The sequence below is a fragment of the Bos javanicus genome, chromosome 10, assembly GCF_032452875.1.
Source record: "Bos javanicus breed banteng chromosome 10, ARS-OSU_banteng_1.0, whole genome shotgun sequence".
Classification (NCBI taxonomy): domain Eukaryota; kingdom Metazoa; phylum Chordata; class Mammalia; order Artiodactyla; family Bovidae; genus Bos; species Bos javanicus.
In genome coordinates, this window is record NC_083877.1 from 59,093,288 (window position 1) to 59,120,966 (window position 27,679).

A 27,679-nucleotide genomic window follows, 5' to 3' on the forward strand; every position below is an offset into this window, starting at 1 on the left:
ACCAGATTATACCCTGTTTTTATGAAAGTTTACTAGGTCTTAAATGGTTAGTGTCTATTAATGGATTAAATTACCTATTAGATTATAAAAAATAATATATTCAGTGAAACCTGTGCCCACTCTGCAGTAAGCACCAGAGATAGAATTCACAGAGAATAAGACAGCCTCTGTCTGGCAGTCTCCTGGGGACACATTTGAGTAAACTGGCAATGCAGAAGAATAAACTAATTAGTAGTTTAGAAGGAGGTGGTTATTTTCTAGAGGAGGAATCTTCTAAACTGAGACAGAGGAGTGGGTGTTTTCCAGGTTAAGGCATAGGTGGTTGGAAACAGGTATTCCAGGAAAAGAGAACAGAATGTTCAAAGGCCAAGAGATAAAGAAAACAAAGTTCAGTATGATCAGGGATATGATAAGACCTTAAGGCTAGAGGAGGGAACATTTCATGCAAAGATGAGCTCGATAAAGGACAGAAATGGTATGGACCTAACAGAAGCAGAAGATATTAAGAAGGGGTGGCAAGAACACACAGAAGAACTGTACTATACTTGAAGAAAAAGTTAATTTATAGATGTAGAGAGCTCTTTGTCTTCATAAGTTGTAAAATGCTTCTCTCACTCTTTCCTATTTCCTGTGCTCCACCTTTTCGTTATTGAATTTTAAACTCCTGGCCTTAAGAAGGAAATCTTGCCATTTGTGATAACATGGATGAATCTTGAGGACATTATATTAAGTGAAATAATTCAAGCAGAGAAAGGCAAATACTGTATGACCTAACTTACATGTGGAATCTAAGAAAGTTGAACTCAAAGAACTGGTAGATTGGTGGTTGCCAGAGGCTGTAGGGTGGCAGAAATAGGAAGATATTGGTCAAAAGGTTCACACTTTCCAGTTACAAAATGAATTAGTTCTGTGGTTCTAATATTCAGCATAGTAACTATAGTCAACAATATTGTATTGTACACTTGAAAGTTGCTAAGACAGACAATCTTAAATGTTCTCACCACCAAAACAACAAAAAGCAAAAAAAAAAAACCCATTAAACATTGTGATAATTATTTCACAGTATGTAAAAATATCAAGCCATCATATTTTTCACCTTAAAGGTAAACAATGCTTTGTCAATTGTTATCTCAATAACACTGTGGAAATAAAGAAGTCAGAAAACAGCTACTCTTAGGAGTGAATACTGCTGCTGCTGCTGCTAGCGAGAAGCAAATACAACAGGGATTTCTGAGGCGTTAGTAATGCTCGGTTTCTTGATTAGGTGCTAGATACACAGATGTGTAGGACCGAGATGCATGCTTGCATTATGTACACTTTCCTATCTGTATACTATACTTGAAGAAAAAGTTAATTTATAGATGTAGAGAGCTCTTTGTCTTCATAAGTTGTAAAATGCTTCTCTCACTCTTTCCTATTCCTGTGCTCCACCTTTTCATTATTGAATTTTAAACTCCCGGCCTTAAATTTGTGTCTCATGACAATGGGTCACCACCCTAAATACACTTTCATTTAAATTTATGTTCTCATCTCAGCTGATCCAAGTGGCTGGAAATGACCGGCTGCAATTGCTGACGGGTTGCACAGTAATGCCTATGCTGGGCTGTGAATATCACACAGCCTTATCATCACAATCTCTGGCACGCACACCTGACACAGTATGCCAGGTATAGGTTAATGAAAAACAAGAAAAGATGGGGGAAAAGCTCAATACTGTCAGGGCTTGTTAATGAGAAAATATAATTATATACCTTGCATTTTAAGCATATAACTTATGGAGGTCAGCCTACACATTGGGATTCCTGCTAGTTTCCTGCTAACTCAGACAAATGATAAAACATTGATTTAAGATGTTAATTTTTTGTGTGTGAATTTGTATCATCTTTTATCTGGTAGTGGGGAGGACACTTGTTTATGACCAAAAGTATCCCTTATTCATCTTGCACATAATAGAGGCTCATTACAGTTTTGCTGTTGAATTGCACTATTAGCCAAGAAGTCCTGAGTCTGGTTTCTTCTGAGCAGGTAATAGTTCATAGAATCCCAGCAAAATGGAGCCAGAAAGGTCATGTGGAAAGTACTCTGTTGTATAATGTATGATACTTAGAGGCTTGATAGTATCCTTGTGCATCAAAGAGCATCTGAGGGTGATGGGTTCTTAATCTGGAGGCTCCTGTAAATAAAAGTCTTAGGTTTTAAGAGCCCAGAGTAGTCTCGACATGTCAACAGATAATACTGTAGTTTCCAAGCAAGAATACCACATCAATTAATTCACGTGGAGCCAGAGAGGGATTTTAGCAACATGTGAGTCAATCTGCTCTGCCTGGGAAGCTTGGAAATGAGCTGGTCTTTACCTTTCCCAGAAACATCTAAAATCAATCACCACTCCTCTCAGTCACACTGATTTATACAGACCATGGCACCCCTTGTTACACCTCAACACCAAGAACAATAAAACCCTAGTTTACAAAACAATTCTTTTATATGAATAAATTATATATAATAATAATATATTATATACAATTTTATAATCTTAAAGATATATATATATACCTTTAAGGATATCTTATATCCTTATCTTTTCATTTTTAGTGTAGAAATATGTTCTAGAAGGAAAAAGAAATCAAGCTATTATCAGGGACTCACTTGTAAATTTAAACTGTTCAGAAAGTTGTACAATTGAAAAGATATTTCTGAGATTTAATAAGTCTTAATGAACAAAATGATATGTCTTAATATTAAATCTGTAATTTAAGTTTCTTCCTCCTTGGTCCCAGCAGTGAGGAGACTTTCAGATTTTCCCAGGCAATTCAGAATCTGAAGAACTGATTTTGTTTGAAAAATTAGATCCAGCTATTTCTTAAAAGACTAGATTTCTTTAAGATTTAGATGATGCTAAGGAAGTAATTTAGTTGAACCAAAAAATATTCAAAACCACAATACAGCCTGTTAATTATTCTCAAATTTTATTAATTTAGGAAACATTTATTGAGAACCTATGATAATATACATGGGAATCCAACTGGCAGATTCCTGGTGCTTCCTATTCTGCCCTCTTTCCAGAATCCTATCTAATTGGGTTTAAATTCTTGCTCCATATCTTGCTGGAAGATCTCATATGCATAATTTGTTGTCTAAATTTCCTCATCTGCAAAATGGGAACAATAATTTACCTCATAAAGTTGCTTCATATGAATTAAATGAGATAATATATACTAAGTACCTAACAGAAGTAAATATGAGCTTTAAAAATATAATTAAAAATAGTTTTTATAAGAGATTATTATTAAACTTTGCATGATATTACATTCAAGAAGTTCCGTTGCTGGGACTTCCTGAGCAGTGCAGTGGTTAAGACTCTGCACTTCCAGTGCAGCAGTGTGGGTTCCATCCCTGGTCAGAGAACTGAGATCCCACATGCTAAGTGGTGTGGCAAGGGGGAAAAAAAAAACCACAAAATTCCTTGCTGACAGCTTACAAAGATTTCCTAAGAGAAGGTGACCAGAGCCTGAATTTTAGTTTCTCATCTTGTTCACATGCTCCCTCAAAATTGTGAGCTTCATGAATTCTTAGAATATTTCCATCTGTTAACTACTTCTCTTCTCATGCCCCAAGATTCAAATTAATATGTAAATTTACCTCACAGTAAGAAGTGTCTACCATGTTTCACTTACTAACAAAATTCCAACTGGGAGGCAGCTCTGTCAAGAAGAGTAATAAGTACATGTTGAACAGGCAAACAGAAGATCTAGTGATGAAACCATAGCTGACAGCTTGTGTCTCTACTCCTAGTCACCTCCTGTGACCCAGGAAGCATTCAAATCACATGTTCTGCTCAAGGATAAATACCTCATAAACAGGTATTAGAAGAGCAAACTGTTTAACCAAAGCCATGTAGTCACTACAGAAAAACAATACCAGGAAACTGAGCAGTTTTTAAATCTATGGATGAGATAATTATTGAGCTGAAGTGGTAACTTGATTACTCCTATCAAAAGACTGATAAACCCAAAAGTAAATTCAAAATGGGTTAAAGACAAGAATAAGATCTGAAACTAAAACTCTTAGAAGAAAAACTCTTAGAAGCTTCACAAGAGTGGGCCTGGTAATGATTTTATGGATATGACATCAAAAGCACAAGGAACAAAAACAAAGTGGGACTATATCAAACTAAAAAATGTCTGCACAGCAAAGGAAACAAACAACAGGGTGAAAAGAAACTTATGGGATGGGAGAAAATACTTGCAAACTATGTATCTGATAAAGCATTAATCTCCAAAATGTATAAAGGACTTTTAAAACTCTATATAGTTAAAGTGGGTGAAGAACTTGAACAGACATTTCTCCAAAGAGGACATACAAGTGCCCAACCAGTGTATGACAAGATGTTCTATATCATTGGCTATCAGGGAGATACAAATCAAAACCACAATGATGTACCCCTTTTATATCTGTTAGGATGGCCATTATAAAAAAAAAAACCCAAAAGCTAACAAGTGTGGAGAAATTGGAAGAGTTGCACACTGTTAGTGGAAGAAGCACAAGCTGGAATCAAGATTGCCGGGAGAAATATCAATAACCTAGATACGCAGATGACACCACCCTTATGGCAGAAAGTGAAGAGGAACTAAAGAGCCTCTTGATGAAAGTGGAAGAGGAGAGTGAAAAAGTTGGCTTAAAGCTAAACATTCAGAAAACTGAGATCATGGCATCTGGTCCCATCACTTCATCGGAAATAGATGGGAAAACAGTGGAAACAGTGTCAGACTTTATTTTGGGGGGCTCCAAAATCACTGCAGATGGTGATTGCAGCCATGAAATTAAAAGACACTTACTCCTTGGAAGGAAAGTTATGACCAACCTAGATAGCATATTCAAAAGCAGAGACATTACTTTGCCAACAAAGGTCTGTCTAGTCAAGGCTATGGTTTTTCCAGTAGTCATGTATGGATGTGAAAGTTGGACTGTGAAGAAAGCTGAGTGCAGAAGAATTGATGTTTTTGAATGGTGGTGTTGGAGAAGACTCTTGACAGTCCTTTGGACTGAAAGGAGATCCAACCAGTCCATCCTAAAGGAGATCAGTCCTGGGTGTTCTTTGGAAGGACTGATGCTAAAGCTGAAACTCCAATACTTTGGCCACCTCATGCGAAGAGTTGACTCATTGGAAAAGACCCTGATGCTGGGAGGGATTGGGGGCAGAAGGAGAAGGGGACGACAGAGGATGAGATGGCTGGATGGCATCACCGACTTGATGGACATGAGTTTGAGTGGACTCCAAGAGTTGGTGATGGACAGGGAGGCCTGGCGTGTTGCATTTCATGGGGTCACAAAGAGTCAGACATGACTGAGCAACTGAACTGAACTGAATGCTTTCTTGGGTAAACATCTAGGAATGAAATGGCTGGATCGTACAGTAGGTATATGTTTAACTTTGCAAGAAACTGTCAGTTTTCCAAAGTCACGGTACCATATTACATTCCCATCAGCGATGTATGAGAGTTCTGTTTTCTCCATATCATTGCCAATACCTCATATGGTCAATTTTAAAATTTTTGCCATTCTAGTAGGTATTTACTTTTTAAAATTTGTATTTCTTTAATAACTAATGATGTTGGGCATCTTTTCATGTTCTTATTTGCTTATACAAGCATATTTTTCTCTCTTTGGTAAACCGTTCAAATATTTTCTTCATTTTTCAGTTGGGCTTTTTGAGTTCTAATTATTGAGATATGAGAGCTTCTTATATATCCTGGATATGTCCTTTGTTGGATATGTTTTACAAATATTTTCCCCTAGTCTATGGCTAGCCTTAACTTCTCTTAACATTATCTTTCAAAGAGAAGAAAATTTTTATTCTGATAAAGTCTAATTTATCAATTTTTTATCTTTTATAGTTTCTAGGTTTTGTGTTTTATTTAAAAAATCTTTGCCTAACAAAAGGTACCAGAGAAAAAGGAGAAAAAGATTTTCTCTTGGAAACTTTTTGGTTTTAGTCTTTTGCATTTAGGTCTATGATGTATTTCAAGTTAAATTTAGAATATGTCATGAGTTAAAAACTGAGCTTCATTTGGGGGGAGTTTTGTTTTAGGAGGCATGGATACTAAATTTTTCTAACACCAATTATTTGTTGAAAAGATTAACCTTACCCCCACAGAAGTACCTTAGCACCTTTGTAAAAATACAGTTGGCCATATATGTGTAGGTCTAATTGCTGCTGCTAAGTTGCTTCAGTTGTGTCCGACTCTGTGCGACCCCATAGACGGCAGCCCACCAGGCTCCCCTGTCCCTGGGATTCTCCAGGCAAGAACACTGGAGTGGGTTGCCATTTCCTTCTCCAGTGTATGAAAGTGAAAAGTGAAAGTGAAGTCACTCAGTCATGTCTAATTATGGACTCTCTATTCCCTCTCATTGATGTATGTGCTTGTGTTTTGGTATTAGGGTATGCTGGATTCAAAATATGAATTGGGAAGTATTACCCTCTCTTCAAGTTTTTTAAAGTGTTTGCATAGAATTGACATTATTTCTTCCTCAAATGTTTGGTAAAGTTCACTCTTGAAGCCACCTGAGCCTGAAGTTTTCTTTGTGGGAGGGCTTTTGATGACAAATTCAAATTTTTACAAAGATCTATTTCTTTTTGAGTAGTTTATTTTTCAAAGAGTTTCCCATTTCACTTAGGTGGTCAAACTTATTGGTATAAAGTTGTTCATAATATTCACATGTTATCCTTTTAATGTCTTTAAGATCATTAGTAATATTCCTTTTATCATTCCTGATAATTTGGATCTTCCATATTTTAGTTTTTTCAACTCATCAGTTTTCTCAAAAAGCCGGTCTTTTGGCTTCACTAATTCTCCCATTTTTTGTTTGTCTGTTTCTTTGTTTACTATTTTGTTGATTTCTGCTGAGATATTTTAATTTCCTTTCTTCTGCTCACCTTGGATTTAATTTGCTCTTCTTTTCTAGTTTATTAAAATAGAAATTTAGGTTATTGATTTTAAATGTTTATACCATTCTATTATAAGTGCTACAAATTTCTTTTAAGCACCCCACAACTTTTGGCATGTCATGTTTACATTTTCCTTTAGTTCAAAATATTTTCTTAATTCCTTGTGATTTCTCCTTTGGCTCATGGGTAATTTAGAAAAGTCTGGTTATTTTCTAATCATTTGAAAATCTTCACGGTATCTTTCTGTTATTAATTTCTAATCTAATTCTGTGTAGGCAAAGAACACATTTGGATTATTTGGAACTTTATTGAGATTTGTTTTATGACCAAATGGTCCCATGTAGACTTGAAAATCATATGTATTATGCATATGTTGGGTGGAGTGTTCTATAAATGCCAATTAGGTCAAGTTGGTTGATAATGTTGACCAAATCTTCTGTATTTACTGATTTTCTGCCTACTCGTTCTTTTATTTATTGAGAGAGAAGAGTTGAAATCTTTAACAATAATTGTGGATGTGTCTATTTATTTCTTTCAGTTTGATTAGTATTGGAGAACAGGGTTTGGTTTTTTATTTTACATCTGATTCTAATATGCAGGCAGCTGTAAGGGGTGTTGCTCTATAACCAATAGTTCTCAAACTTCAACATGTAGCAGAATCGCTTAGGGTGCTTATTAAAACACGCATTGCTAGGCACTTCTCTGAGTTTCTGATTCTGCAGGTCTGGATGAATTCGCATTTCTCACAGTTCCCAGGTAGTGTTGATACTGTGTTCAAGCTGATACTGCCTCAAGTGTTCAAGAGGTCATGTTTTAAAATCACCTAATAAGCCAAAGCTTCTCAATCTTATATTCATATTAGAACCACCTGAGGAGTTTTAAAAATTATGATACACAGACTACATCCAGACCAATTAAATATAAGATCTGCATGGGGTAAAGGGAGTCGTGGGACCATCAGTATCAGTCTGACATCAGTATCCTTTAAAGCTCTCCTGTGTGATTCAATAAAATAATCAAGATTGAGAATCACTGTGTGTGTGTTAGTAGCTCAGTTGTGTCAGACTGTTTTCGGCGCCATTGACTATAGACCACCAGGCTTCTCTCTTCATGGAAATCTCCAGGCAAGAATACTTGAGTGAATTGCCATTTCGTTCTCCAGGGGACCTTCCTTATCCAGAGATCCAACCTGAGTCTCCTGCATTGCAGGGAAATTCTTTACCATCTGAGCCACAGGGAAGCCCTGAGAATCATTGCTCTATACTATACCAATGATCTAGATTGCCCAAGGAAGTCTGTGGGGCTCGTGACCAAAATTTCATCAATGTTCTCTGAGTAAGAAACACTGTGGCACTACCAGGAAATTGCAGGTTGTATGAATGATCTTTAGTAAACTAGGGTAGGAGACAGTGTTAGCTCCTCCTCCTTTGCTTCACCTAGCACATTTGTAAAATGGGGCCTATAGTTCCTGTCCATTTCCTAGAACACAGAAAGATTCTGATGACCAATAGCATTCTGTCTTTTATCATTGGGAAAAAAATTTCAATTAATCTTTAATTAATGATATTTGTTTTCCATAATGAGTTTTTATACATAGTTTATCTAGAGAAGAAAAATACTGACTAAAATTTACCCAACATAACTTTAATCCTTCCTGACACTTCCAAGGTAGTTAACTGTGTAACAGAGGTATACTCCAAATCCTTTAACAGTCATTCCAATAGTAAAGTTATTAAACTCTTTTTAAATTTCCATTAACCCTTCCATTTTCCTTCATCATGCACAGGGGCTTTGACCAATGAGAAAAAATTCTAGCAGAAGAATTATGACAAACAGTGCTAACACTGCAATAGCACAGCCTTCTATTTTTTTCTCCTCCTCTCCCTACTTTTTTGTTTTAAAAAAATGGAGTAATTACACTCAAATTACAAATCCTGTAATTTTTACAATACTCATATGAGACAGTCATAACAGGTTTTACTGTCCATATCTTTCAGCTGAAAAAAACTAAAGCAGGTAAAGAGAGACTGCACAAGCACTAGCCTATACCACAGGTTCTTTGAATGCAGGTACAAAATTTTCCCCAACTGAGAGGAAAGAAAAATGGCGTAACTCCAGGACAGGAGTTTCCAGGCAGGAAAACCAGAGATTTTCAGATAGCCTCAGGAGCCATCCTGGAGATTCACAGGCAAAGGGCCATTATGGGCAGAATGGAATATTTAGAGATGAAGTCATCTAATCACAGTCATTTTGCAAAAGGGAAATCTGACTTGCCCTAGGCAGCTAGAAAATGTGAAGAGACTCTGACAGACAGGAGACCTGAGTTCTGGCCTCATTGTGCCACTAAGTCTCAGACTTAGCCATTAACCTACAGATATTTGCAATAGAATGTCCTACAAACATTTCAAACTCAAGTTCAAAATTATTTCTTCCTCCTCTCCCATCCCCAGTCTCTTCCATCTCTTGTGATGATCATCTCAATAAAAGACCCAGGGCAGGGTCCTGAGAACCATCCCTCTCCTCATCTCCCATGTCCCCTCAGTTACACCAAATCCTGCCTTGAGTCTTTGGATCCACCATCTCCCTCTCCTTTTCATTTCTTCTGCCACTTCTGTCTCAGTTCAGGCCCTCACTACCCCTGCCTGGGTTAGGTTACTGGTGGTGGTGGTGGTGTTGGTTTAGTTGCTAAATCATGTCCGACTCTTATGACCCCATGCACTGTAGCCTGCCAGGCTCCTCTGTTGTCTAACAGTTCTCCTGGCTTCTACTATTGCCCTGTTTCAATCCATCTGCCACTCTGCCTGCCACCACAGTGAGCTTTTAAACAGAAATTGTCCATCACTGCACTTTTCACCACCAACTAGCTGAAGCCTAAAATTCCAAGCAGGATTCTCCCATCTAGTTGTGATTTGGCCTCTGCCTTCTTCTCTCACTTCATCTATCATCACCCATAACTTCAGCCAAGCTTGAGTTTTGCAGTTCCTCCAATGTCACCTTTGGCTTTGACACTAATGGTTCACTCTTCCTGGAAGTCTCCCCCTTCCCCTACCCATTGCCTGGCTAAAATTAACTCAGCCTTCTAGACTCAGCTTAAGTTGAAATTTTTCCTGGCACCCCTTTAAGTGTTCCTTTGATACTCCCATAGCATTTTGTGCAAACAAAAGAGTCATTAGTCACCTTGAACTATTTGCTCACACATCTCTGTCCTTCCGTAAACCCTGAGTGTGGGATGGCAGGGACAGCATTGTATTCAGTGTTTAGTATTGAATATTCATCCAACAAATATCTGAGGACCAACTTTATGCCAAATGTTGTAATGGATAGAGGAGTGAACAAATCAAAGATACTCCTTTCTGTCAAATGGGAATCAGTATCATAAATAAATAAAGAGGTAAATAAGAGAATGCAAGAGTGAAAAATGCTATGCAGAGAATTTAAATAACTCATGACAGTGATTGGGTGGTTACTTTAGATTATGTCAAGAAGTTCCCTCTGAGAAAATGACATTTAAGCTGCTAAGTGAATGCCAGAGTGCTGAGTATTCAGAGAGAAGAGCATTCTAGCTGGGAGAACTACCAGTACAAAGACCAGAATAAAGGGGGCCCACGTGGCTTAAAGCAAGCATGGGAAAAATCATGAAGATGGGGTCACAGAAGAAGGCAGGGATGATGTTACATAAATGTCATCCAGAGTAGAGTTTTTATTTTGTTCCAAGTGTGGTTAGGAGTGACATGATCTGACTTACATTTTCAAAAAGATCTCTCCAGGACAGCTGGGTGGATAATGGTTTGTGGAGAGTGGAAACTGAAACCAGTTTGGAGGAGAGAAACATCAGTGGCCTAGATCACAGCGATTTGGGAGAAGGTGACCTGATTTTATTGCAGCCATGAAATTAAAAGACGCTTACTCCTTGGAAGGAAAGTTATGACCAACCTAGATAGCATATTCAAAAGCAGAGACATTACTTTGCCAACAAAGGTTCGCCTAGTCAAGGCTATGGTTTTTCCAGTGGTCATGTATGGATGTGAGAGTTGGACTGTGAAGAAAGCTGAGCGCCAAAGAATTGATGCTTTTGAACTGTGGTGTTGGAGAAAACTCTTGAGAGTCCCTTGGACTGCAAGGGGATCCAACCAGTCCGTCCTAAAGGAGATCAGTCCTGGGTGTTCATTGGAAGGACTGATGCTGAAGCTGAAACTCCAATACTTTGGCCACCTCATGTGAAGAGTTGACTCATTGGAAAAGACTGTGATGCTAGGAGGGATTGGGGGCAGGAGGAGAAGGGGACGACAGAGGATGAAATGGCTGGATGGCATCACCGACTCGATGGACTTGAGTTTGAGTGAACTCCAAGAGTTGGTGATGGACAGGGAGGCCTGGCGTGCTGTGATTCACGGGGTCGCAAAGAGTCGGACACGACTGAGCGGAACTGAACTGACCCGATTTGGGACACAGCATGAGAGTGCCTAGGACTGCTGAAGAGCAGATAAATTAAGACTCAGAACATGTAGGATTCTGGCTCGAACACCTGGGTAGTTACTGGGGAAGAGAACAGACGCTCCGCAGCTTCAAGGAAGAAGGCCTTGAAAAAGTCCCTTCGCCTGCCCGGACTTGGGGACAGTTCAGGTCAGGCAGCTGGATAGAGACACGCCCAGACACTCCGCTTGTGCCCGCCAGCGTCGGGAAGCTCCGAGAGCCTGGCGGGAGGCGCGCGCCGCCCCGGACTCCACATGGCTCGTGGGGGTTTCCGCGTCCTCCGGGCGGGGCCGGAAGAGGAAGTCGGCGCTGCAGCGGCGGCTCCAGCAGCCGCGGCGGCCCCACTCAAGGTCCGCGGTCCGACCCTGTCCCGCCCGGCCACCGAGGCAGCGCCGCGACGGGATCCGGAGCCTGCCCCGTTGAGCCTCGACGCGCCGCCCGGCGCCTACCCGTCAGTTCGATGGGTCGGCAGTCGCCGCTGCCCCCCGCCGCGGCCGCCCTGCTCTGGTGTTTCCTGCTCCCTCTGGTAAGGGGGGCGGGAGGGTTCTCGGGCCTCCCCGGGGCGGGGCCGGGCCCCCTCCCTCTCCCCCTCCCCTTCCCCCTCGCCCTCCTCTTCCTCCTCCTTCAAACCTCCCTCAACCCCGTCCCTGCTCCGGGTCGGCCTCCCTTCTCCGTCTCCTACGCGGCCTGCCGCCGTTTTTTTCTTTCTTCCCCTGACTTACTCGCTACTCCCTCTCCTTCCAGCCCCCATTCGCGTCGTTTGAGAGCTCCCAGTACCTATCCCAGAGAAAGCCATCTGCCCAACCCATAATACTATTTTGACCTTGATAGGTTTTCACAGTTCCAGGCTATTTTTAATTGACCTCTGATTTTATTGTCCAGCCTTTCTTACAGCTGTTTAACCTTTACACACCGCCACCGCCCCCCCGCCCCCGACCCTGCTCCGCCTCAAGCCCTAACTCTGAAAGAAGGAAAAATAGTATACCTGATCCCTGGATGTTTAGCGGTTCGAAGACTGCGCTTTAGTTTTGTTGCTCTTAAACAGATTCCCCCGCCCCCCCCTCCTGTGTTTCTGGTTCTTCTTAGTGTTCATTTGATTTCATTCTGGGGTTTTTTGGTAATATAATAATTCAAAATAATTTTTTAAGAAATACACCGGAGTAATTCTTTTAGTGGTTTTCAGTTCTCTGCCTAGTTTAAAGGCAAGGAGAGCCAGTTAAGAAATAACAACAAATATGTGTCCTCAAGTTTGTTTTCATAATTAGAGAAACGTAATAATGTCTTAAAATTAAACACCAAGTAGTTGGAGCTTCAGTAAGTGGTTGGGCAGGGCACCGGTGTTGTCTGTTTCAGTTTTTGTTTCTTGTAGACTTCCCGCCAGGGAGTTTTAAGTTGGAAGCTTTTATGAGCTTTATATAGAATTGCTGTGGTGTATGTTTGTCTAGTTCTTTCCATTAGAACGTGTAACTTTTCTGAAATAGTATATTTTGCTTACTCTCCAGTTTTTAAAGAATTACTACTAGTGAATGTATTCAGTGTGAAAGTGAAAAGCCAGATTAGAGCCCGAAGTGTCCTTGGTGTTTTCATAACTGGAGAAGGCAATGGCACCCCACTCCAGTACTCCTGCCTGGAAAATCCCATGGACAGAGGAGCCTGGTAGGCTGCAGTCCATGGGGTCGCTAAGAGTCGGACACGACTGAGCGGCTTCACTTTCACTTTTCACTTTCATGCATTGGAGAAGGAAATGGCAACCCACTCCAGTGTTCTTGCCTGGAGAATCCCAGGGACGGCGGAGCCTGGTGGGCTGGCGTCTATGGGGTCGCACAGAGTCGGACACGACTGAAGTGACTTAGCAGCAGCAGCAGCGGACGGTATTAGGAACATGAATGAGGGAATGTATCTAAAAATTGTTAGGGATGGCATGTGGGGAGCAGGATATAAAGAGAATAACAAAGTAGTAGTGTTGGTCTGAATCTTTGAGATGTTGTTTACTTTGTAATTAGACGTGTCCAAGTTAATTCAAATAGTATGTATATACACATAAAACTATAACGTAGGTATGAAGTTTTTTAGTGGTTTTGCACTCATTTTTATTCGAACTTATTAAGCTAATTGTAAGAATATATACCTGTGTATAAATTCCCACCTATCCTTTCTGAATGCAAATGAATAATAAGTACATCAGTTGCTCATAAACTCACACTGAAATTCTTTTTTAATTAATTTATTTTAGTAGAATAATTACTTTACAATATTGTTATGGTTTTTGTCATACATCAACAAGAATCAGCCACAGGTATACAGGTGTTGCCCCCATCCTGAACCCCCCTCCCTAAAATTCTTACTAAACTCACATAGAAATTCTCATTAAAAGCTCAAATGCCTCTTACAGGAAAAACGTAAACAAACTTTTAATTTAATTTCAAGTGCTTCACAAGCCTAAAAGTTTGTCCCAGTTCTAAATTGTAGCTAATTTGTCTCCCATATTCTAGATGTTATTCTTTTCATATTACGTGTATGTATTTTGTCATATTTCAGTATATTAATCTTTGAGTTCAGTACTCTCTGGTTGCAGGGTTGTATGGGGACTTCATAACATTCTTTCACTCCACAAACAGCGTACACCTCTTACATGCAAGGAGCTGTGCTGGTAACTGTAATAAACTTGACAACACGTTTTTAAGTTGAAAAGATCTGTTTTAGCGCCAACTAGTAGTATTGATTTTCTGTTTCTTACTGATTTCTCAGTGGATTTGTTTTCTTCTTCACTCTTTCTTCCTTTAATTTCCTGAAATTATCTCTTGTTCCTTTCCTTTTCTGAGGAACTCAAATAAATCTCACATCCTTTTTCTCAGCAGGGAGCTCTCTCTTCTGTTTGCTGGATACCTAGTTCCTTTTCTTCTCTACTTTAACTTTTAACTTTTAATTGTTGCTGTTGTTATTTTAACCATTTTCTCCCTGACGCCTTTGTTTACTCCTCTTCCCTACTTTTACAGCTCTGGTGGCCTCTCTTGAGATCATTGAATGAATGATGCCAGCTTAATAATTTCATTTCTTCTTTCTGGGCTTTTGAAGCAGGCCCAATGGGGCCTCTTTTCTCTTGGTCATGTTAGAACAGGGTCATCATCCTCTTCTAGAAGCAGCACTTAATCTCCAGAAAGTGTTATATCTTTGTAGAAGAGGCAGAGGGTTTAGTATTGGAAAGGCCCTTTAACATCTGAATGACCTTACTGTGTGTCTTGCTTGCTCAAGCTACAGCACGTCTGGCTGTTTTAGCGACTTCTAAACCCGTTAAACATTTGAGTCTAGACTTGAAGAGTGCCTGGCAGGTAGTTAATTCTCTCTTGTCTTTGCCATAATTCCATAGTACATTTATCTTTCCTCAGTCCAACTTCCACTGCTAGCTCCGACTGTCTCAAAGTTCTGTTTCAAAGAGAATGAATGAAATGTAGCCTGGATCTGTTTTCTAAAATTGTTTCAAAGTTCTCTGAAGAATCCTGAGTCTTTCTCATAGTGTTTTATAAAAGTTCTATTCATGTTTTTATTACTTCAAATAATTTGAAGTGTCGTATTGATCTTGGGTGGTCTCAGCCTGCAGTGACTTGAGGCAGGATCTCCATTCCTGGCCAGAGATGGAGGTTGGGCAGCAGAGAGTGCTGCTGCTAGACCAGCACTAGAGAGAGTCCCTACCACTAGACCACCAGAGCCAGTGGCCAGTGGCAAGGCCCTGTCCTGTCAGCTGTGTACAAATGAATTTCCTCATAGAAACGGAAAGTGGTGAAACAAGTGAAGTGTTTACTAGGAGGAAAAGTGTACGTGAATACACAGGCAGGCTCAGAGAGTCAGGCCCTCGTGGTGGTTTGAAGCACTTTTATGGGGCATTTCTTCTGGGTTTCCTTTGGCTACTTAATCTTGCTTTTCCTGGTTCTGAGTCTGTATTTGGTATATCTCAGGGTCCTCCCATGTGTCCATGTGCGTCTCTTAGCCAAGCTGGATTCTAGCAAAGAGGCCTATGGGTAGTTGACATCACTTAAAATGAGGTAGTGGCCCCTCCCTTTTTGACCTCCAAAGAGCCTTTCTGCACATGTGTAGTCACAGAAGTCTCCTTGACTTCAAGAAAGAGAATATGGGATCTTCAACTCTTATCTAGGTAGTTGCTCCTCAGTCATCATGATTTTATGGAGTTTCTGTCCACAGGGGAGAAACTATTCAGCTGGGGCCCATCTGTCTCCTTCCTGAAGTGATCATCAGGATCTCCAGCAGAAAACTCTCTTGCTGTAATCTTCCTTCCTTTGATACACTGTACTAACTCAAAGAATCTTCTTTAATCCCTTCTCTGTCAACTTCCTGAGGAAAGTAGTTGTGTTCTCCTACCCAACCTATCAGAGACATGCTTAGCTGCTGTAGTGAACTGAACTGTGTCCTCCCAAAATTCATATGTTGAAGCACCAACACCCAATGTTGATAGTATTTGGAGATGGGGCCTTTGGGAGATAATTAGGTTTAGATGAGGTCAGAGGGTGGGTTTCTTGTGATGGAGTTGGTGCCCTTATGAGAAAAGACACCAGGAAGCTCACTGTCCTTGCCTTTCAAGAATATAGCACCTACACATACATTTCCTTAGCATCTCAAAATAATCCTGAGAGGAGTTTCTGGAAGATTACAGTTTGTCCTAGACCATATAGAAAGTCATCAAAAAGAGGACTAGAACCCGGGCTTTCTAGACATCTTTTTATATTTTTCCACTAAAAAATTTGTTTTTTGTTTTGTTTGTTTATTTATCAAAAATAGATCACTGGACTGATTGGATAAATTTGTGAATTTATTTTCACAAAAAAGGTCTAAAGATAGGAGAAGTCATGTTTATTATGTGTGTAATCATTTTTTATGATTACATTTAAATTTTATTAAAAATTTACCTGCAGTTCAATCTGTTTATAGAAATCTAGACCATAAAGCCTTCCGGTATGGACACTTACCCCAAAATACTAAATTAAAAAAAATGATTACCTTTAGGCCAGAAATTGCCAAACATTACCATGTCCTGTGGACTTAAATCAACTTGATTTATGGCTGGCCTTTTAGGCATTTGAGTTTATGACTTCTAGTATAAATCACAAATTCTATAATAGTTAAGTAGTAAGATTACTTAAGGAAAACCAAGGAGAAGTCTGGATCTAGGTAACAAATAGGATATAAGCCCCATGAAGGAGAAATTTTACCTGACTGATCCTCTGCTGTCTCCCATAGCACCTCATAGACTGCAGAGTATTGAATGGATGAAATAGTTACCTTGTTACTTCCCTGCCCCCTAGTATGTCTTAGCCTGTTACATGTCCCCAGATTCTCCAAGTCTAAGGAATGATTCTGGGAATCTGCTTTCCCCATGGTGGCACAGAGACTCTTCTGATTCTCTGTAAATCTCTGTTGGGTGCCCAAGCTTCCATTGAGCCACTGATTAAGTAATTAAGATTTCACTTCATCTCTGAGGATCTTAGTGTACTTGATTTCAGTGCATCATTTCCTTAAACCTTGAATCCTGGAAGTAGTAGAAAGAATATAAGATTGATGATAGGATTTATTAGGGAGGAAAGAGGCATAATAGTGAGTTTGAAAATTACTTCGATCTGACTTTGGAACATCTATCATTCAGACACATAACCTCAATTCTGCCTTTCCTGTAGAGGTCATTTCAATTCTTACTGTATTGCTATTGACCTGAAACTCATAATCTGTGTAAAGAGAAAGAAGTTTGTAAAGAAAATGATACCTTCTACATTGGTCTGATATAAGGGTAATGTGCGGATGACTATTATTCCTGAGCATTTAACATTCAATGATTACATTGTAACTTTTAATCTTTTGGTTTAGAAATAAAGGGGTTTTTTTTAATTGCTAGTTCTCATTTTAAATAAATTCTGTTTGTTAGCAAAACTTGCTCCAAACCTCCAGCCCTCATATGCAGTATTTAAAATTAGAGGAATAGTTTAATTTGTAGATTTTATGAAGAAAGATCACAGGGGGAGTTAATGTGAGAGTTAGTCACATTCACACATTGTTCTTTCAAACCAGAGGATTAAGTATGTCTAATGGATAGCAATGCAAATAATGTGAAACAGGTTTAATTGACAGACTGTGGAGGTGGGTAGGGGAGTTGGGACCCAATGATACACATGGATAAGATTTTTGAGTGAACTTGTGGATGAAATGGTGGAACTTCTGGCCAAAACATGAGCATTGACTCTACCAGTACTCTAACTACGTACTGCAGTTATAGTGAGACTTTAACTTCTTAAGAAAATTCCTGGGAGGACCTCAGTAACATCTGGAAACCTGGTGAGTTTCACTGCTGTTTCACTGCTATCGGTAACCACATACTCTGTAGACAACATCAGAGCATCACTTGGAAGCTTGTTAGAAATGCATAATCATGGCCTCCTCCTAAGACCTGCTGGATCAGAATTTGATTTTAATAGAACATTAAATTCAGGAAGCACTGATCTATAATAAAGGATAAGAAATTGCTGCCCAGATTAGAGCATAATCTCTAGGCAAAAAGAATCATGCTTGACTAATTTGTTAAGGCTATTTGTTGTTATTGTTCAGTCCCTAAATCGTGTCTGACACTTTGTGACCCCATGGACTGCAGCATGCCAGGCTTCCCTGTCCTTCATTATCTTCCAGAGTTTGCTCAAATTCATATGTACTGTGTCAGTGATGCCATCCACCCATCTCATTCTTTGTTGTCCCCTTCTCCTCTTTCCTTCAATCTTTCCCAGCAAAAGGATCTTTTCTGATGAGTCTGTTCTTCGCATCAGGTGGCCAAAGTATTGGAGCTTCAGCTTCAGCATCAGTCCTTCCAATGAATTTTCAGGGTTTATTTCCTTTAGGATTGACTGTTTAGATTTCCTTCCTCTCCAAGAGACTCTCAAGAATCTTCTCCAGCACCACAGTTCAAAAGCATCAGTTCTTTAGCACTTAGCCTTCCTTATGATTCAACTCTCAACATCCGTACATGACTACTGGAAAAACCATAGCTTTGACTATATGGAACTCTGCAAAGTGACATCTTTGCTTTTTAATATGCTGTCTATGTTTGTCATAGCTTTTCTTTCAAAGAGCAAGTGTCTTTAATTTCTTGGCTGCAGTCTCTGTCCCCATTGATTTTGGAGCCCAAGAAAATAAAAGCTGTCACTGTTTCCACTTTTTCCCCATCTAATTGCCGTGAAGTGATGGGACTGGATGCCATGATCTTCATTTTCTGAATGTTGAGTTTTAAGCCAGCTTTTTCACTCAGCTCTTTAACTCTCATCAAGATGCTCTTTAGTTCCTCTTTGCTTTCTACCATTAGAGTGGTATCATCTGCATATCTGATGATATTTCTTCCAGCAATGATTCCAACTTGTGTTTCATCCAGCCCAGCATTTCACATGATGTATTTTACATATAAGTTAAATAAGCAGGGTGACAATCAGATTAGTCAAGCATGATTCTTTTTGCCTAGAGATTATGCTCTAATCTGGGCAGCAATTTCTTATCCTTTATTATAGATCAGTGCTTCCTGAATTTAATGTTCTATTAAAATCAAATTCTGATCTAGCAGGTCTTAGGAGCAGGCCAAGACAAGGAGTACAGCCTTGACATACTCCTTTCCCAATTTGGAACCAGTCTGTTGTTCCATACCTGGTCCTAAACTGTTGCTTTTCAACCTGCATACAATTTTCTCAGGAGGCAGATAAAGTGGTCTGGTATTCCCATCTCTTGAAGGATTTTCCAGTTTTTTGTGATCCACAGAGTCAAAGGCTTTATCATAGTCATTGAAGCAGATGTTTTTCTGGAATTCCCTTGCTTTTTCTATGATCCAGTGGATGTTAGAAATTTGATCTCTGGTTCCTCTGCCTTTTCTAAATCCAATTTGTACATCTGGAAGTTCTCGGTTCACATACTGTTGAAGCCTAATTTAAAGGATTGTGAGCATTACCTTGCTAGCATGTGAAATGAATGCACTTTTTGCAGTAGTTTGAATATTCTGTGACTTGCTCTTCTTTGGGATTGAAATGAAAACTGACCTTTTCCAGTTCTGTGGCCACTGCTGAGTTTTCCAAATTTGCTGGCATGTTGAGTGCAGCACTTTTAACATCATCTTTTAGGATTTGAAATAGTTCAGCTGGATTTCCATCACCTCCACTAGCTTTGTTCATAGGCTTTTAAGGGAATTAAATGTATACAAGAGTAAAAGTTAACACTGTATTTTTCAAGCTTGATCTTGATCAAGTGAAAATAGACCAATTGGCAAACTGAAAAGATGGCATGGATTCATGATGGTGTGTATGTTAGATAAATTTTTAGCTAGAGAATTGTTATTTTGAAAGGAACGTGTAAAGACTTAAATTTGGAAAGTAGGTCCAATGCTGCTAGATACCTTTTGAAGGAGAAGGATAGAAGGCAAACCAAACTCTGAAATGCAGTCAAAGAAGAATCCTCAAACTGTGCTGTTAGCTTGGACAAGAATAGAAGGGCCTGTTTCCTAGATTAGTATTGGGCTGGTGAGTCAGCATCAGGAGACCTTGTGAACAGAGGCCAGGAATACAAACGCCTGTGCTTGGGACTACCAAGAGATTGGAGTATAAAGCAAGGATGTAGCCTCAAGAGACAGGGACATGAAGGTCAGCGCAAGACTGATTCAGTGTAAAAACACAGATGAAGTACAGCTCTTTTTGTATGTCCTTTTGTTTAAGGTCTGATTGGTCTGGGAAAATGGGGAGATCATGTACCTGCGTGAGTATAGTGTTCTCCATTACAGTTGGGTTATTTTTTTAGACTTGCAGTAATCATTTGACACTTGTCATACTAAAAGTTATTTAGGAAAAAAATGATCAAAATAGGCAACTATAACATTAAGATAGACTTGGTCTTCCCTGGTGGTCTAGTGGTTAAGAATCCACCTGCCAATGCAGGAGACATGGGTTCGATCCCTGGTCCAGAAAGATCCCATGTGCCATGGAGCAGCTGAGCCTGTGCACCACAACTACTGAGCCAGTGCTGCAAATTCTGCAAGCCATAACTACTGAGCCCACGACCCTTAGAGCCTATGCTCCACAACAGGTGAAGCCACTGCAATGAGAAGCCTGAGCACTGCAATGAAGAGTAGCCCCCACTCACTAGAGAAAACCCACAAGCAGCAACAAAGACCCAGTGCGACCAATTAAAAATAAAGAACTAAACATTGTTTTGAAAAGAAGATGATATGGAATATGATTGAAGTCAAGTGATCTGGATAAAGTAAATTTGGCAATGTTCATGAGCAACAGACATCCCATGAAGTTTTATGTGAGATACATTTTAATCAGAAAAACAGGAAGTACTGCTTTACTGGTTCACACTGTGGTCTAGTAAACTTGCTTCCCTTGCACGTGAACTCAAGCAAGATGTGGAATATAAAGACATGGATGTGAGATTGATGATTCAACGGCCATGAAGAACACTTGACTCCATTACTAATGGTTGTAGGAACTGTCATTAAGACGGAAGGTTTAGGGTGAGCATTTAGGAGCACTTGTCATAGGGAAAGGAATTCCATGAAACTCTAGAGTCCTAGAAGTGGGGTTACTTGGAAGAGTGTAAGGAGAGCTGGACTGTAAAAAAAAAAAAGCAGAGCACCAAAGAATTGATACCTTCAAACTATGATGCTGGAGAAGACTCCTGAAAGTTCCTTGGACAGCAAGGAGATGAAACCAGTCAATCCTAAGGGATCAACCCTGAATAGTCTTTGGAAGGACTGATGCTAAAGCTGAAGCTCCAATACTTTGGCTACCTGATGCGAAGAACTGACTCATTGGAAAAGACTCTAATGCTGGGAAAGATTAAGGGCAGAAAGAGAAGAGGGCATCAGAGGATGAGATGGCTATATAGTATTATTGATGCAGTAGACATAAACTTGGGCAAGCTTTGGGAGATGGCAAGGGACAGGGAGACCTGATGTACTGCAGTCCGTGGGGTCACAAAGAGTCATGCATGACCAGGCGACTGAACAACAGCAATAAGGAAAAGATAAGTTCGAGTTTGGGATATTTAGGATGTGGGAGGAACTAATTGGGTATTAGAGAAATTTGAGTAGTGGTAGGAGACCCATTCCCAGTATCATGGCAGAAAGGGAGTTAACAGCTAATGCAGAGATATATGTGGCCAGTATTAATGCTGGAGGGGGATCTAGCTGCATAAAGGAACTTGAAGAACAGCAGAGTTGAAAGATGGCTGGTCTGGGTTTTAGAGAGCTCTGTTCTAATCTGGCCCCCAAGACCACTTGATTTTGATCATTTTGGACCTGTTTGAGCTATGAAGTAAAGGGACTAGATTTTGTTACCCTAAATCCCTTCAAGCTCTTGATTCTAAGCTTTTTATTAAGAGGATATTTTCATTACTGGTTGAAAATATAAACATTTTTTAAAGAGTTGCATAAAGTTACAGAAGACCAGCCCACAATTGATTACAAAGGAAAATTCAGATGTTTTGAAGCATGTCTCTTAACTGGCAAGATGTAAAGGAAGGTATCCTTCCACCATCGGGTCTTTCTCAGGTGATCTAGTACTAGCACGGGTGGACCACAAATCTCACCTGATTTGATATTTGTAATGTTTGAAGGGACACTGCGTTTCAGGCCTCTGCTTCCTAACGTATTTGGCCCACAGTGATGTGGTTTCTGCCAGTTGGCCCTTGAACTGCGTGGTTTTGAACTGTGTGCGTCTGATTACACTTGGATTGTTTTCAATATGTATACTATGCTTGTGATCTACAGTTGGTTGAATTTGTGTGGAAGCAAATCTGTGGGGTATGAACATACCTGAATTTCGTTGTCTGTCCTGAAACCAATCTGCCTGTTACTGAGGGATGACTGCGCTCTTGTTCCCTTATTGCTTTTGCTGCTCAAGGTTGAGTCCATAGAGCAGCAGCAGCAAGATCACCTGGGTGCTTGTTAGAAATGCAGAATCTCAGATTCCACCCAGACCCACTGAATCAGAATCTGCATTATAATATGATAACTAAATAATTTGTATGCACATTAAATCTTGAGAAGCACCATCCACATAGCTTTGGTTTTGTGATTGTTGTTGTTTAGTCACTAAGTCGTATCTTTGACTCTTTTTGCGACCCTCTGGACTGTGTAACCCACCAGGCTCCTCTGTCCAGGCAAGAATAGTGGAATGGGTTGCCATTTCCTTCTCCATGCAGCTGTGGTATTCAAACTTTAACAAGCTTCAAAATTTCTGTAAGGGCTTATCAAAAGTAAACTTCTCATTGTTTCTGATTGAGTAGATCTGGAATAGGGTCCAAGAATTTGCATTTCCAGTACCCTGAAGTGAAAAGTGAAAGTGTTAGTCACTCGGTTGTTTCCGACTCTGCAACACCATGGGCTACAGCCCACCAGGTTCCTCTGTCCATAGAAATTCTCCAGGCAAGAATACTGGAGTGGGTAGCCATTCCCTTCCCCAGGAGATCTTCCCGACCCAGGAGCTGAACCTAAGTCTCCTGCGTTACAGGTGGATTCTTTACCATTTGAGCCACCAGAGAAGCCCTTCCAATAGCCTACTTTAAGAACTACTAAAGCTTTTACTAGAGACTCTGTCTTTAATCATATTCTGTTTGTGATTATCTGTTTCAGGTTTGTTTTTAATCTTCCCAACAAGACTATAATTGCTTATTTAGTGTTTCTTGGGGGGAGGGGCAGCTTTATTGAGATATAATTTATATACCATAAAATTCACCCACTTAAAGTGAACAATTCAGTGGCTTTTAATACATTTACAGATAGGTGCAACCATTACTACAGTCAATGTTAAAACATTGACATCACCTCAAAAAGAAACCAAATAGATAGAGCACAGAGGATTTTTAAGATAGTGAAACTATTTCTTTTTCCATGTGATACTGTAATGGTAAATGCATGTCATTGTATATTTGTCAAAACTTACAGAATATAAAACACCAGTTCAGTTCAGTTCAGTCACCGAGTTATGTCCGACTCTGCAACTCCTTGGCAGCACACCAGGCTTCCCTGTCCATCACCAACTCCCAGAGCTTACTCAAACTCATGTCCATCACGTTGGTGATGCCATCCAACCGTCTCATCCTCTGTTGTCTCGTTCTCCTCCCACTTTCAGTCTTTCCCACCATCAGGGTCTTTTCCAATGAGTCAGTTCTTCGCATCAGGTGGCCAAAGTATTGGAGTTTCAGCTTCAGCATTAGTCCTTCCGATGAATATTCAGGACTGATTTCCTTTAGGATGGACTGGTTGGATTTCCTTGCAGTCCCAGGGACTGTCAAGAGTCTTCTCCAACACCAGAGTTCAAAAGCATCAATTCTTCAGTGCAAAGCTTTTTATAGTCCAACTCTTACATCCATACATGACTACTTAGAAAAACCGTAGCTTTACTATGAAAAACCATTACTACAGTCAATATTAAAACATTGACATCACCTCAAAAAGAAACCAAAAAGGTAGAGAGAGCACAGCATTTTTAGGACAGTGAAACTATGTCTTTTTCCATGTGATACTGTAATGCTGGATATATGTCATTATATATTTGTCAAAACCAGTAGAATATAAAACACCGGGGGAGACTGTAAACTATGGACTTTGGGTGGTAACAAACTGTCAGTGTAGATTCATAGATGATAACAAATGTTAATAACAGAGGTTGGAGGGAGGCTATGAGTTTGTGTGGTAAGGAAAGATGTAGGAATACCATACTTCCTGCCCAGTTTTGCTGTGACCCTAAAGGTGATCTGAAAAATAAAGTCCATTTTAAAAAAGGGAAGAAAGAAAGAAACTTCATATTCTGGAGCTATCACTCCCATTCTCACCTTCTACCAAGCCCTAAGCAACTGCTAATCATTTTGTATTTCTCCTGCATGGTACAAGTACATGGCAAGGTGCTAGATATATTATTAATAATAACAGTTACCGTTTATTGTGAGCTTAATATGTGTTAACAGTTGCACGATCTAACTTAATCATTGTGACAGCTCTGTGAGATGTGGACATTTTTGTCATATTAGAGTTGAAGAGGGAATTCCCTGGCCATCCAGTGGTCAGGACTTGGTGCTTTCACTGCCAGGGCCCATGTTCAGTCCCTGGTTGGGGAACTAAGATCCCTCAAGCCATGCACCACCCCCCCACCCCCCACAAACAACCTAATGATGATGCCCAGAACAGGTTACATGACTTGTAACATAGCCAGTAAATGGTGAACTGCCATTCTATCCCAGACCTATACTTCCAAAAACACATGGAGTCTATTGTTGATAAACTGAATTTTCAAAGCTGTATAATCTCTATGAGAAATTTTACCAAACTATTAAAATGTAGTGGAAATGCTTAAATTATTTGGGTATATTAGCTTGTTCAAGAAATTTACTGCATGTTCCATAACCAGTACTATTCTACAATTTTGTGTGGGTGTCCTTTCCTCGCTTACACTAATCTTCCACTAAAATTTGTGTTTGCCTTAGTAATTCCCATATCGGTGAGTTTTGCTTATGTCAGTAGTAGTTTTCTACTATCATAGGAAGATTGTAGTCCCCCTGTAGCAGTAAATGTTACTCATAGTTGGACATCTTTGTATTTTCTTATACTTTTAAGCTTTTTAAAAAATCCCTTAGCTTTTGTAATTATAAAAGTAATGCTGAATATCATACATATTTTTATATACATACATACAATACCATATTTTGTATAAAAGGAAATAGTGTATATGTATCAATATGGAAAATCTGACATATAAAATTTAAATTTTATGGCTTAAAGACTTGAATATAAGACATGACACTTTAATTCTCTTATGAAGAGCACATCGACAAAACATTCTCTGACATAAACTTTACCAGTGTTTTCTTTGGTCAGTCTGCCAGGGCAATAGAAATAAAAGCAAAAATAGACAAATGGGATCTGACAAACTGACGAACTTTTGTACAGCAAAGGAAACCATAAACAAAATGAAAAGGTGAACCTGTGGCCTGGGAAAAAGTATTTGCAACTGAAATGACCTGCAGAGGTTTAATTTCCAAAATATACAAATAGCTCATGCAGCTCAGAAACATTAAAACAAATAACCCAATTGAAAAATGGGCAGAAGAGCTAAAGAAACATTTCTCCAAAGAATACATGTGGGCTACATACAATCACATGAAAAGATGTTCAACATTGCTAATTATTAGAGAACCGCCAATCAAAACTACAGTGAGGTACCTCTTTACCCCAGTCAGAATGACCATCATTAAAAAGTCTACAAATAGTAAATACTGGAGGGGATGTGGAGAAAGGGGAACCCTCCTACACTCTTGTTAGGAATGTAAATTGGTGCAACCACTATGGAAAACAGCACGGCGATTCCTCAAAAAAACTAAAAATAGAGTTGCTATATGATCCTGCAGTCCCACTCCTGGGCATATATCCAGAGAAAACTATGATTCAAAAAGATGCATGCAACCCAATATTCATAGCAGCATATTTACAGTAGCCAAGACATGGAAGCAGCCTAAATGTTCATTCACAGATGAATGGATAAAGAAGATATGGTACATATAAACAACAGAACAGTACTCAGCCATGATAGAGTGAAACAATGCCATTTGTATCAACATGGGTGGACCTAGAGATTATACTAAGTAAGTCAAAAAGAGAAAGACAGATACCATACAGTGTATGATATCTGGAATGTAGATATGTGGAATCTAAAATATGACAAAAATGAATTTGTCTATGACACAGAAACAGACTCACAGACATAGAGAATAGATTTGCTTAGCAGAAGGGGTGTCGAGGACGAAAGGATTGGGAGTTTGTAATTAGCAGATGCAAACTACTATATACAGGATAGACCACAAAGTCTTCTTGTATAGCACAGGGAACTATATTCAATATCCTCTAATAAATCATAATGAAAAAAATGTATATATGTAGAACTGAATCACTTTACTGTACAGTAGAAATTAACTCAGTGTTGTAAATCGATTATACTTCAATAAAATAAATTTTAGAAAAGCTACACAGTAGTATATATAGTATGATCCCATATGTGTAAAATAAACGATGTATATGTTTAAGATTTGTCTATCTTTCTATCTTAAATATTCATAGATAGTATCTGGAAAGACATAAGAAAAGCCCTTAAGGGGTGACTGTGGGCAGGATGGCAAGAGAGGGATTTCATACCTTTTTGTTTTCTTTGACTGTGTTTTCCTTTTTTAATTTTCTCTTTCCAGTCTTTTTACATCTTCATCTTTGCTTTTGTTTTCCTCTTCTTTTGTTTTTTAAACAGGCTGATGTGTTTCTCTCTGTCATTCTTTAAGTTTACATAAATGTACAGGTACATATAGGGACCTTTATTTTTATGAAAATAGGAAACATTGTAAATATCTTTCTGGAATTTGCTTTTCTCACTATGGATATGTATTTCTATAAGTAGATCAAGTTCTTTCTTTTTGAAGCTGTGTACAATACATACCATAATGTAATGGATCCTTATCTGTAGAAGATGTTGTTTTTTGTTTTTGCTATAAGAGATAATATTGCAGTGAATATCCCTGTACATTTATCTTTCTACAATCTTGTGCATTGTGTAATAATAATACAACTGTAGGATATGAATCAGAGAATTATATATATTAAAAACATTTGATCGGGGGGTGGGAGGAAGGCTCAAGAAAGAGGGGATATATATGCACATGTAGCTGATTCACTTTGTTGTAATGCAGAAACTAAACAACATTATAAAGTAACTATACTCCAATAAAAAAAGTTTGATTGATATTGCCAATTGTCTGTTGTAAAGGTTATACCACTTCAGCAGCCTTAGACAGTTAAAACCAAGTCAGTCAGTTCAGTCCCTTAGTCATATCCAACTCTTTACCACCCCATGGACTGCAGCACGCCAGGCTTCCCTGTCCATCACCAACACTTGGAGCTTGCTCAGACTCACAGCCATTGACTTGGTGATGCCATCCAACCATTTTATCCTCTGTCGTCCCCTTCTGCTTTCAGTCTTTCCCAGCATCAGGACCTTTTCTAGTGAGTCACTTCTTCATATTAGGTGGCCAAAGTATTGGAGTTTCAGCTTCAGCATCAGTCCTTCCAATGAATATTCAGGACTGATTTCCTTTAGGACTGACTGGTTGGATCTCCTTGCAGTCCAAGGGACTCTCAAGAGTCTTCTCCAACACCACAGTTCAAAAGCATCAATTCTTCGGCGCTCAGCTTTCTTT

At 39.3% G+C, this 27,679-nt stretch overlaps 1 protein-coding gene across 2 annotated transcripts in view; it reads left to right on the plus strand.

Annotated features, from left to right (window-relative positions):
• The first annotated feature begins 11,710 nt into the window (after nt 1-11,710).
• The window catches only part of SPPL2A (signal peptide peptidase like 2A), a 54,907-nt gene continuing 38,938 nt past the window's right edge, over nt 11,711-27,679 (plus strand). Inside the window, exon 1 of one of the 2 annotated variants that reach the window (XM_061428777.1) lies at nt 11,711-11,945. In XM_061428777.1, the coding sequence (XP_061284761.1) occupies nt 11,880-11,945 (66 nt within the window). In that variant the 5' untranslated portion in view covers nt 11,711-11,879. The remainder of the gene's footprint in view (nt 11,946-27,679) is intronic. The other variant, XM_061428778.1, reaches the window with a different exon arrangement.